Here is a 12,079-nt window from a genome sequence, read left to right as displayed (position 1 = left end):
GGCGGCGGGGGGGGGGCGGGGCCGGCCCCGCCCTGCAGCACGCGGCACCCCCCCCCGACACCCCTATGGAGCCCCTATAGATCCCCTATAGCCCCCCCCGAGGTCCCTATAGAGCCCCTATGGCCCCCCCGACACCTCTATAGATCCCCCATAGCCCCCAGACCCCTATGGATCCCCTATAGCCCCCCCCGACACCTCTATAGATCCATTATAGCCCCCCCAGACACCCCTATGGAGCCCCTATAGATCCCCATATAGCTTCCAGATCCCTATGGATCCCCTATAGCCCCCCCCGACACCTCTATAGATCCATTATAGCCCCCCCAGACACCCCTATGGAGCCCCTATAGATCCCCATATAGCTTCCAGACCCCTATGGATCCCCTATAGCCCCCCCCGACACCTCTATAGATCCGCTACAGCGCCTCTATAGCCCCCCCCGACACCTCTGTGGATCCCCTATGGATCCCCTATAGCCCCCCTAGACACGCCCCCTGTATACGGCACCTGTAGGTCCCCTATAGCCCCCCAAGGCATCCTTATAGATTCCCTATAGCCCCCCCACACCACAGCGAGCCCTTCCTACAGCCCCCCATAGTGTATAACGCCCCCCCCACCCCGCACCTATGGATCCCCTATAGCCCCCCATACGCTGCCTCGAGAGCTTCCCAGGGACCCGCCCCCTCCATAGGGCGCCTGTAGGTCCCCTATAGCCCCTCAGAGCCCCCATAGATCCCTATAGCCCCCCATCCATCACCTCGAGCCCTTCCCACACCCCCCCCGCCCCTATAGATCCCCTATAGCCCCCCCATCCAACACCTCGAGCCCTTCCCATAGACCCCCCCACCCCGCCCCTATAGATCCCCTATAGCCCCCCCATCCATCACCTCGAGCCCTTCCCATAGACCCCCCCCACCCCGCCCCTATAGATCCCCTATAGCCCCCCATCCATCACCTCGAGCCCTTCCCATAGACCCCCCCACCCCGCCCCTATAGATCCCCTATAGCCCCTCATCCATCACCTCGAGCCTTCCCACACACCCCCCGCCCCTATAGATCCCCTATAGCCCCCCCATCCATCACCTCGAGCCCTTCCCATAGACCCCCCCACCCTGCCCTATAGATCCCCTATAGCCCCCCCATCCATCACCTCGAGCCCTTCCCATAGACCCCCCCCACCCTGCCCCTATAGATCCCCTATAGCCCCCCATCCATCACCTCGAGCCCTTCCCATAGACCCCCCCACCCTGCCCCTATAGATCCCCTATAGCCCCCCCATCCAGCACCTCGAGCCCCTCCCACAGACCCCCCCATATGGCCCTATAGATCCCCTATAGCCCCCCATCCATCACCTCGAGCCCTTCCCATAGACCCCCCCACCCTGCCCCTATAGATCCCCTATAGCCCCCCCATCCAGCACCTCGAGCCCCTCCCACAGACCCCCCCCATATGGCCCTATAGATCCCTAGAGCCCCCCCATCCCTCGCAGCCCCCCCATGGCACCCCGAAGCCTCCTATAGACCCCTTCGCGCCCCCCCCGCCCCTATGGGCCCCTATAGGCGCCCGGCCCCGCCCACCTGCCCGGGGGGGGGGAGGTGCGGAATAAAGATCCCGCAGCCACTCGGGGGTGGGAGGGGCCCAGTCGCACCCCGCCCCCCCCCCGCGAGGGGCCCAGGCGTCCGGGTGCCCCTCCCCCCCGCTTTGTTCCCTCCCTCCCCCCCCCCCCCAGGGGCCCAGGCGTCCGGGCGCGCGGCCGCATCAGCACCAGGGACAGCGCCGGGGGGGGGGGGGCGGGAGGACCCAGGCGTCCGGGGCCCCCCCGGGGCGGGGGAGGGGCTGCGGCCCCCCCCCCGGGACGCCTGGGCCCCTCCCTGCTCCTTGCCCCCCCCCGCAACGTCACGGGTCATTTTGGGCCCCCCCCCATGGTGCCCCGAGCCCCCCCCGGTGTCACGTGACCCTCCCGGCTCCCCTGAGCCCCCTGGTGTCACATGACCCCCCCGGGTGCCCCCTGTGTCACGTGACGCCCCCCCCAAGCAGAGGCAGGAGGCCGCCAGTAAAAGTAGTGTCGCTTTAATGGAGCCGGGGGGGGTTGGGGGGGCCCCGGGGGGGGGTTGGGGTCCGTCCCCCCCCCCAGGGCAGAGCTGGGGCCCCCCCGCGGTCCGACAACCCCCCGGGGGGGGGGGCAGAGAGTGGGAAATAAATAAGGGGGTGGGGGGACCCCGGGGGGGGGGGGCACCCCGGGGGGGGGGTTGGGGTGCTGTGGGGCAGATTGGGGGGCCCGGGGGGGGGGGGCGGGTGCTGGGTGCCCCTCAGGTGCTGCGGGTGCCCCCGGGGGGGCTCGGGGGGGGGACTGGGGGCCCCAGCAGCGCCCCTGGGGTGGGGGGGGGCAGCTGGGGGGGGCAGGGTGCCCCATGGGGGCCTTGGGGTGCCCTGGAGGCCCCGTGGGGCTGGGGGGGCCCCCCGGGGGGGGGTCAGGACTGGCTGGGGGGGGCCCTGGGGGTGCCATGGGGCTGGGGGGGACCCTATGGGGCTCAGGGGGTGCCGTGGGGCCCCCCGTGGGGCTGGGGGGGGTCCCGGGGGGGCTCATGGGGGTCCGTGGTGCTGGGGGGGACCCCGGGGGGGTCCCGGTCAGGTGCCACGGGACGCAGGGGGCCCCCATGGGATTCAGGACTGGCTGTGGGGGCCCCCGGGGGGCTCAGGGGGCTCCCGTGGGGCTGGGGGGGGTCCTGGGGGTCCCATGGGTGCTGTGGGGCCGGGGGGGGCCCTGCGGGGGCTCAGGGGGGGTCGTGGGGCCCCCATGGGAGTCAGGACTGGCTGTGGGGGCCCCCGGGGGCTCAGGGGGCTCCCGTGGGGCTGGGGGGGGTCCCGGGGGTCCCATGGGTGCCGGGGGGGTGCCGTAGGGCCGGGGGGGGGGCCCGGGGGGGCCGGTCAGGTGCCACGGGACTCGGGGGTGCCCCCATGGGCGTCAGGACTGGCTGTGGGGGCCCCTGGGGGGCTCAGGGGGCTCCCGTGGGGCTGGGGGGGGTGCTGGGGGTCCCATGGGTGCCGGGGGGGTGCTGTGGGGCCGGGGGGGGGCCCGGGGGGGGCTCAGGGGGGGTCGTGGGGCCCCCATGGGAGTCAGGACTGGCTGTGGGGGCCCCCGGGGGGCTCAGGGGGCTCCCGTGGGGCTGGGGGGGGTCCCGGGGGTCCCATGGGTGCCGGGGGGGTGCCGTAGGGCCGGGGGGGGGGCCCGGGGGGGCCGGTCAGGTGCCACGGGACTCGGGGGTGCCCCCATGGGCGTCAGGACTGGCTGTGGGGGCCCCTGGGGGGCTCAGGGGGCTCCCGTGGGGCTGGGGGGGGTGCTGGGGGTCCCATGGGTGCCGGGGGGGTGCTGTGGGGCCGGGGGGGGGCCCGGGGGGGGCTCAGGGGGGGTCGTGGGGCCCCCATGGGAGTCAGGACTGGCTGTGGGGGCCCCCGGGGGGCTCAGGGGGCTCCCGTGGGGCTGGGGGGGGTGCTGGGGGTCCCATGGGTGCCGGGGGGGTCCCGTAGGGCCGGGGGGGTCCCGGGGGGGCCGGTCAGGTGCCGCGGGGCTCGGGGTGGCTCTTGAGCGCGTGGAACTTGACGCTGTCGAGGCGCTCGAAGCGCTTGCCGCAGGGGGGGGGTCCCGGGGGTCCCATGGGTGCCGGGGGGGTCCCGTAGGGCCGGGGGGGTCCCGGGGGGGCCGGTCAGGTGCCGCGGGGCTCGGGGGGGCCCCCATGGGAGTCAGGACTGGCTGTGGGGGCCCCCGGGGGGCTCAGGGGGCTCCCGTGGGGCTGGGGGGGTGCTGGGGGTCCCATGGGTGCCGGGAGGGTCCCGTAGGGCCGGGGGGGGCCCGGGGGGGCCGGTCAGGTGCCGCGGGGCTCGGGGGGGCTCTTGAGCGCGTGGAACTTGACGCTGTCGAGGCGCTTGAAGCGCTTGCCGCGGGGGGGGGTCCTGGGGGTCCCATGGGTGCCGGGGGGGTCCCGTAGGGCCGGGGGGCCCGGGGGGGCCGGTCAGGTGCCGCGGGGCTCGGGGGGGCCCCCATGGGAGTCAGGACTGGCTGTGGGGGCCCCTGGGGGGCTCAGGGGGCTCCCGTGGGGCTGGGGGGGGTGCTGGGGGTCCCATGGGTGCCGGGGGGGTCCCGTGGGGCCGGGGGGGGCCCGGGGGGGCCGGTCAGGTGCCGCGGGGCTCGGGGTGGCTCTTGAGCGCATGGAACTTGACGCTGTCGAGGCGCTCGAAGCGCTCGCCGCGGGGGGGGGGGTCCTGGGGGTCCCATGGGTGCTGGGGGGGTGCCGCGGGGCCGGGGGGGGCCCGGGGGGCCGGTCAGGTGCCGCGGGGCTCGGGGTGGCTCTTGAGGGCGTGGAACTTGATGCTGTCGAGGCGCTCGAAGCGCTCGCCGCGGGGGGGGGGTCCTGGGGGTCCCATGGGTGCCGGGGGGGTCCCGTAGGGCCGGGGGGTCCCGGGGGGGCCGGTCAGGTGCCGCGGGGCTCGGGGGGGCTCTTGAGGGCGTGGAACTTGACGCTGTCGAGGCGCTCGAAGCGCTTGCCGCCGGGGGGGGGGTGCTGGGGGTCCCATGGGTGCCGGGGGGGTCCCGTGGGGCCGGGGGGGTCCCGGGGGGGCCGGTCAGGTGCCGCGGGGCTCGGGGTGGCTCTTGAGGGCGTGGAACTTGACGCTGTCGAGGCGCTCGAAGCGCTCGCCGCGGGGGGCGGGTCCTGGGGGTCCCATGGGTGCCGGGGGGGTCCCGTAGGGCCGGGGGGGTCCCGGGGGGGCCGGTCAGGTGCCGCGGGGCTCGGGGGGGCTCTTGAGGGCGTGGAACTTGACGCTGTCGAGGCGCTCGAAGCGCTCGCCGCGGGGGGGGGTCCTGGGGGTCCCATGGGTGCCGGGGGGGTGCCGTAGGGCCGGGGGGGTCCCGGGGGGGCCGGTCAGGTGCCGCGGGGCTCGGGGTGGCTCTTGAGCGCGTGGAACTTGACGCTGTCGAGGCGCTCGAAGCGCTTGCCGCAGCGCTCGCAGGGGAAGCGGTAGCGGGCCGGCGCCCCGTGCTTCTGCATGTGCCACGTGAGCGAGGCGCGCTGCCGGCACCGGTACCCGCACACCTCGCACCTGGGACGCGGGGACACCGCGGGGACATGGGGACACGGGTCAGTGCCACCACCGGGCCCCTCCGTGGCCACCTGCCACCCACAGGCCACCGTGGAGCCGGCCCCCAGCGCGCACGTGGTGCCCACCCCGGAGCTGGCCGTGGCCACGTGTCACCCCCGAGATGGCCGTGGCCATGTGTCACCCTGGAGGTGGTCACGATCATGGCCACGTGTCACCCCAGGGCTGGTCATGGCCACGTGTCACCCTGGACGTGGTCACGATCATGGCCACGTGTCACCCCAGGGCTGGCCACGGCTAGGGCCACGTGTCACCCCGGAGATGGCCATGGCCATGGCCATGTGGCACCTTGGAGATGGTCACAACCATGGCCACGTGTCACCCCAGGGCTGGTCATGGCCATGTGTCACCCAAGAGCTGGCCAGGAACGTGGCCATGTGTCACTCCGGAGCTGGCTATGGCCATGGACATGTGGCACCTTGGAGCTGGCCAGGAACGTGGCCACGTGTCACCCTGGAGATGGCCATAGCCATGGCCACATCACCCCAAAGATGGCCGTGGCCATGGCCATGTGTCACCCTGGAGCTGGCTATGGCCATGGACATGTGGCACCTTGGAGCTGGCCAGGAACGTGGCCATGTGTCACCCTGGAGATGGTCACGACCATGGCCACGTGTCACCCCAGGGCTGGTCATGGCCAGGGCCATGTGTCACCCTGGAGCTGGCCACGGCCATGGCCATGTGGCACCTTGGAGCGGGCCAGGAACGTGGCCATGTGTCACCCTGGAGGTGGCCACAACCATGGCCACGTGTCACCCCAAAGATGGCTGTGGCCATGGCCATGTGTCACCCCGGAGCTGGCCATGGCCATGGCCATGTGGCACCTTGGAGCTGGCCAGGAACGTGGCCACGTGCCACCCTGGAGGTGGTCACGACCATGGCCACGTGTCACCCCAGGGCTGGTCATGGCCATGGCCATGTGTCACCCCGGAGATGGCCGTGGCCATGGCCATGTGGCACCTTAGAGCTGGCCATAGTCATGACCATGACCATGGCCATGTGTCACCCCAGAGATGGCCATGGCCACATGTCACCCTGGAGCTGGCCATGACCGTGGACATGTGTCACTCCGGAGCTGGCCTTGGCCATGGCCCCGTGTCACTCTAGAGCTGGCCACAACCATGGCCACATGTCACCCTGGACCTGGCCATGACCAAGGCCACGTGTCACCCCAGAGCTGGCCTTGGCCATGGCCACATGTCACCCTGGGGATGGCCATGACACAGCCCCAGAGCCAGCCATGACCGTGGCCACGTGCCACCCTGGAGATGGCCACGAGCATGGACACGTGTCACCCTCAACATGGCCATGTGTCACCGCAGAGATGGCCATGGCCTTGGACACGTGTCACCCTGGCGATGACCACGCCCATGGCCACGTGTCACTCTGGAGATGGCCACGACCACGGACACGTCACCCTGGAGGTGACAATGACCACGGCCACGCGTCACCCCAGAACCAGCCACTTTGGGGGCCACCACGTCCCAAAGGCGACCCCATCTTGGGCCACCGCCCCCCAGGGGTGGCCACCACCATCGCTCCCTTGCAAAGGGGCCCCTCCCCGTGTCCCCCCCGTGTCCCCCCCCGTCCCCGCGCTCACTGGAGGGGGGTCTCGCCGGTGTGGGTCCGCCGGTGCACCTCGAGGTGGTTCTTGCGCTTGAAGGACTTCCCGCACGTCTCGCACGTGAACTCGCGGACGCCTGCGGCGGGGGGGGGACGGACGGCGGCAGGGCGGGCGGTGGCACCCGGGGGGGCCCGGGGGGGGGGGGTCCGGGGGGTCCCCCGGAGCCGCCGCTCACCCGAGTGGATGATCATGTGGCGCCGGAGGTGGTTGGAGAGGTAAAACTTCTTGCCGCAGCCGGGGTGGGGGCACGCTTTGGTCTTGCCCTTGCGGTGCACGAGGTTGACGTGGTTCTGGGGGGGGGGGGGCAGGAGGCGTGAGCCCCCCCCTGCCGGTGCCCCCCCCGCGTCGGGGACCCCCCCGGACGCGGCGGTCCCCACCTGGAAGCTGCTGAGGGCCACGTAGACCTGGCCGCAGCCCTCGTAGGGGCAGTGGAACATCTCCAGGAGGCCGTCGGCGTCGGGCCCGCGGCCCCGCTTGCTGCGGCGGCGTCTGCGGGGGGGGGACGCGGGGTTGGGGGGGGGGCACGTGGCCCCAGAGTCCCCCCCCCACCCCGAAATTGCTGCCCCGGGAGGCCCCAAAGCTTCCGGTAACCCTGCGATGCCCCAGAGCCCCCCAAGGCCCCCCCAAAGCCTCCCGTAACCCCACAACACCCCAAAGCCCCCCCGAAAGCCCCCCATAATGCTATGATGCCCCAAAAGGCCCCCAAAGCCCCCCCAAAAGTCCCCCATAACCCTGCAATGCCCCAAAGCCCCCCCCAAAGCCCCCCATAACCCTGCAACGCCCCAAAGCCCCCCCCAAAGCCCCCTATAACCCTGCAACGCCCCAAAGCCCCCCCAAAAAGACTCCTGTAACCCTGCAACACCGCAAAAGGCCCCCAAAGCCCCCCCAAAGACTCTCATGACACTGCAACACCCCAAAAGCCCCCCCAAAAGACTCCCATAACCCCAAAACACCCTAAAGCCCCCTCAAAGCCCCCTAAAAGCCTCCTGTAACCCTGCAACACCCCAAAGCCCCCCCCAAAAGCCTCCCCTAACCCCAAAACACCCCAAAAGCCCCCCCAAAAGACTCCCATAACACTACAGCACCCCAAAGCCCCCTCAAGGCCCCCCCAAAAGCCTCCCGTAACCCTGCAAGGCCCCAAAGCCCCCCCAAAAGACTCCCATAAACGTGCAACGCCCCAAAAGCCCCCCAAAGCACCCCCGAGCCCCCCATAACCCTTTAACAGCCCCAAAGCCCCCCCAAAGCCCCCCCCAACCCTACAACAACCCAAAGCCACCCTGATGCCCCCCCAAAAGCCCCCCATAACCCTACAGCACCCCAAGGCCCCCCCAAAGGCCCCCCCAAAGCCCCCCGTAACCCTGCAGCACCCCAAGGCCCCCCCAAAGCCCCCCCCAAAAGCCCCCTGTAACCCTGCAGCACCCCAAGGTCCCCCCAAAAGGCCCCCCAAAGGCCCCCCGTAACCCTGCAGCACCCCAAGGCCCCCCCAAAGGCCCCCCAAAGCCCCCCGTAACCCTGCAGCACCCCAAGGCCCCCCCAAAGGCCCCCCCAAAAGCCCCCCGTAACCCTGCAGCACCCCAAGGCCCCCCCAAAGGCCCCCCAAAGCCCCCCGTAACCCTGCAGCACCCCAAGGCCCCCCCAAAGCCCCCCCAAAGGCCCCCCGTAACCCTGCAGCACCCCAAGGCCCCCCCAAAAGCCCCCCGTAACCCTGCAGCACCCCAAGGCCCCCCCAAAAGCCCCCCCCCAAAGCCCCCCGTAACCCTGCAGCACCCCAAGGTCCCCCCAAAAGCCCCCCCAAAGGCCCCCCGTAACCCTGCAGCACCCCAAGGTCCCCCCAAAAGCCCCCCCAAAGGCCCCCCGTAACCCTGCAGCACCCCAAGGCCCCCCCAAAGCCCCCCGTAACCCTGCAGCACCCCAAGGCCCCCCCAAAAGCCTCCTATAACCCAAAAACACCCCAAGGCCCCCCAAAAGCCCCCCCCCAAAGCCCCCCGTAACCCTGCAGCACCCCACGGCCCCCCCCCGTGCCCCCCCCCGGCGGCGCGCACCGCTCGGGCTCCTTGGGGATCTCGTAGATGATGGCCGACATGCCGCCGCCGTCAGCCTCCTCGGGGGGGGGGGCCGCCGGCTCCGGGGGGGCGCCGATGGCCGCGGGGGGGGGCGGCTCCTCCTCCTTCAGCCCCAAGGCCCCGTCCTGCTCTGCGGGGGCCGCGTCACACGGGGGGGGGGCACCCCCAGGGTGGCTGGGATCCTCCTGGGACCCCCCCCCAGCCCCCAAGGGCAGCCGGGACCCCCCTGGGACCCCCCCCAGCCCCCAAGGGTGGCCAGGACCCCCCGAGGGTGGCTGGGACCACCCTGAGGGCATCTGGGACCCCCCTGGGACCCCCCCAGCCACCAAGGGTGGCCAGGACCCCCCCATGGCACCACTGAGTCCCTCCCGCAGCCCCCCAGGGTGGCCAGGACCCCCCCAAGGGTGGCTGGGACCTCCCTGTGACCCCCCCCAGCCCCCAAGGGTGGCCAGGACCCCCCCAAGGGTGGCCGGGACCCCCCTGGGACCCCCCCGCAGCCCCCAAGGGTGGCTGGGACCCCCATGTGCCACCATTATGGTCCCCCAGGGGTGGCTGGGACCCCCCCGGGGGCAGCTGGGACCCCCCCCTCGACCCCCGGGGGCAGCCAGGACCCCCCCTCAACCCCCAAGGGCGGCCAGGACCCCCCCGGGGGCAGCTGAGACCCCCCCAAGGGCAGCCAGGCCCCCCCTCGACCCCCAGGGGCAGCTGGGACCCCCCAAGGGTGGCCAGGACCCCCCCAGGGGCAGCCAGGACCCCCCCCCTCAACCCCCAAGGGCGGCCAGGACCCCCCCGGGGGCAGCTGGGACCCCCCCGAGGGTGGGCAGGATCCCCCCCCCCCCCACCACCCCAACCCCCAGGGGCAGCCGGGACCCCCCCGGGGGCAGCTGAGACCCCCCTCGACCCCCAGGGGCAGCTGGGACCCCCCCAAGGGTGGCCAGGACCCCCCCAGGGCAGCCAGGACCCCCCCACTCAACCCCCAAGGGCGGCCAGGACCCCCCCGGGGGCAGCTGGGACCCCCCCAGGGGCAGCCAGGCCCCCCCCCACCCCCGGGGGCAGCCCGGACCCCCCCCCCCCCCCCGCAGCGGTACCTGTCTTGGCGCAGGGGGGGCTGGCGGGGTCCGGCGGGGGGGCGGCGGGGGGGGGCCCGGGGGGGCCCGGCGGGGGGGGGCCGAGCTCCAGGGGCAGCTGCAGCCCGTCGGGGCCCAGGCCCTCGTAGGCGGCTCCGGCCACGATGAGCAGGGGGGGGGCCCTGGAGCAGCCCCGGCAGCGCCGCCCCCCCGGCCCGCACCGCCACCGGCACCGGCACCGGCAGGCACAGCAGCGCCGCGCCCCCCCCCCCGGCCGCCCCCCCCGCCGCCGGCGACCCCCCCGGGGCCGGCGACCCCCCCCCCGCCGCTGCCTCCGGGGCGCCGTCCGAGGAGGCCGAGCTGCCGCCGTCGCCCAGCCCTGCGCGGGGGGGGGACAGCACCCACCGGTGACCAACGTGCTCGGGGGGTGGTGATGGGACCCCCCCCGGGTGCTGGGACCCCCCCAGGGGCACTGGGAGCCCCCCAGGGCACTGGGAGCCCCCCTGGGTGCCGGGACCCCCCCCCGAGGGGCCCCAGACCCCACTGAGGGTCCCCAGGATCCAAGTGTCCCCCAGACCCTGTCAAGCGTCCCCAAGGTGCCACCAAGGGTCCCCGGGACCCCCCCGGGGCACCGGGACCCCCCCCCAGGGCCCCCAGATACCACCGAGGGTCCCCAGGATCCAAGTGTCCCCCAGACCCTGTCAAGCGTCCCCAAGGTGCCACCAAGGGTCCCCGGGACCCCCCCGGGGCACCGGGACCCCCCCCCCAGGGCCCCAGACCCCACTGAGGGTCCCCAGGATCCAAGTGTCCCCCAGACCCTGTCAAGCGTCCCCAAGGTGCCACCAAGGGTCCCCGGGACCCCCCCGGGGCACCGGGACCCCCCCCCCAGGGACCCCAGATCCCACCGAGGGTCCCCAGGATCCAAGTGTCCCCTAGATCCCCCCAAGTGTCCCCAAGACCCCAAGCGTCCCCAGCACCGCGTCAAGCGTCCCCAGGGCCCAGCCGAGCATCTCCAGGCCCGACACGGGTGTCCCCAGCTGATCGTCCCCCTCCCGGCTCCCGACCCGAGTGTCCCCAGGGCCCACTCGAGTGTCCCCAAGACCCAGTCGAGTGTCCCCAAGGCCCAGTCGGGTGTCCCCAGAGCCCAGCCCAAGCGTCCCCAAGCACCCACCACCCAGGGCTTGACCCCAGTGTCCCCAGGACCTTTGGGTGTCCCCAGAGCCCGGCCCAAATGTCCCCAAGCAAACACCACCTAAGCCTTGACCCAGGTGTCCCCAAAACCACTTAAGTGTCCCCAAGACCCAATTAAGTGTCCCCAAGACCTGATTGGGTGTCCCCAGGACCTGATTGGGTGTCCCCAGGACCTGACCCGAACGTCCCCAAGCACCCACCACCCAGGGCTTGACCCCAGTGTCCCCAGGACCTCATTGGGTGTCCGCAGAGCCTGGCCCAAATGTCCCCAAGCAAACACCACCTAAGCCTTGACCCAAGTGTCCCCAAAACCACTTAAGTGTCCCCAGGACCTGATTGGGTGTCCCCAACACCTGGCTCAAACGTCCCCAAGGAAACACCACCCAGAACTTGACCCCAGTGTCCCCAGGACCCAGTGAAGTGTCCCCAAGACCTGCTTGAGTGTCCCCAGGACCTGGCCCAAACGTCCCCAAGCAACCACCACCCAGGGCTTGGCCCAAGTGCCCCCAGGACCCAGTTGAGTGTCCCCAGGACCTGGTTGAGTGTCCCCAAAGCCTGGCTCGGTGTCCCCAGAGCCTGGCCCAAACGTCCCCAAGCACCCACCACCCAGGGCTTGACCCAAGTGTCCCCAAGACCCAGTCAAGTGTCCCCAGAGCCCAACCCACATGTCCCCAAGCAACCACCACCCAGGGCTTGACCCCAGTGTCCCCAAGACCCAGTCAAGTGTCCCCAGGACCCGGTTGGGTGTCCCCAAAGCCTGGCTCGGTGTCCCCAGAGCCTGGCCCAAACGTCCCCAAGCAACCACCACCCAGGGCTTGACCCCAGTGTCCCCAAAACCCAGTCAAGTGTCCCCAGGACCCGGTTGGGTGTCCCCAAAGCCTGGCTCGGTGTCCCCAGAGCCTGGCCCAAACGTCCCCAAGCACCCACCACCCAGGGCTTGACCCCCAGTGTCCCCAGGGTCCAGGTGAGTGTCCCCAGGA

General features: G+C 72.2%; 1 protein-coding gene across 1 annotated transcript; it reads right to left on the bottom strand.

Annotated features, from left to right (window-relative positions):
* Positions 1-2,054: 2,054 nt before the first annotated feature.
* Positions 2,055-8,971, bottom strand: LOC135326427 (zinc finger protein 653-like). Its single transcript, XM_064504315.1, has 5 exons — positions 8,821-8,971; positions 7,156-7,267; positions 6,954-7,068; positions 6,755-6,854; positions 2,055-5,097 (listed from the first exon to the last, which is right to left on the bottom strand). Exons 1-5 carry the CDS (start codon positions 8,859-8,861, stop codon positions 4,920-4,922), a joined length of 546 nt encoding a protein of 181 aa, XP_064360385.1. The 5' UTR covers positions 8,862-8,971; the 3' UTR covers positions 2,055-4,919.
* Positions 8,972-12,079: the final 3,108 nt, after the last annotated feature.

This window comes from Dromaius novaehollandiae, unplaced genomic scaffold, assembly GCF_036370855.1.
Source record: "Dromaius novaehollandiae isolate bDroNov1 unplaced genomic scaffold, bDroNov1.hap1 HAP1_SCAFFOLD_212, whole genome shotgun sequence".
NCBI lineage: Eukaryota > Metazoa > Chordata > Aves > Casuariiformes > Dromaiidae > Dromaius > Dromaius novaehollandiae.
This window is presented reverse-complemented; position numbering and strand designations above follow the sequence as displayed.

Excerpts from the sequence above, each read along its gene's own strand:
- LOC135326427 (XM_064504315.1), bottom strand. The coding sequence starts at position 8,861 with ATGTCGGCCATCATCTACGAGATCCCCAAGGAGCCCGAGCG. Across the intron at positions 7,069-7,155 it reads TGGCCCTCAGCAGCTTCCAG|AACCACGTCAACCTCGTGCA; the intron begins GTGGGGACCGCC and ends CCCCCCCCCCAG. Across the intron at positions 6,855-6,953 it reads CCACATGATCATCCACTCGG|GCGTCCGCGAGTTCACGTGC; the intron begins GTGAGCGGCGGC and ends CCCCCGCCGCAG.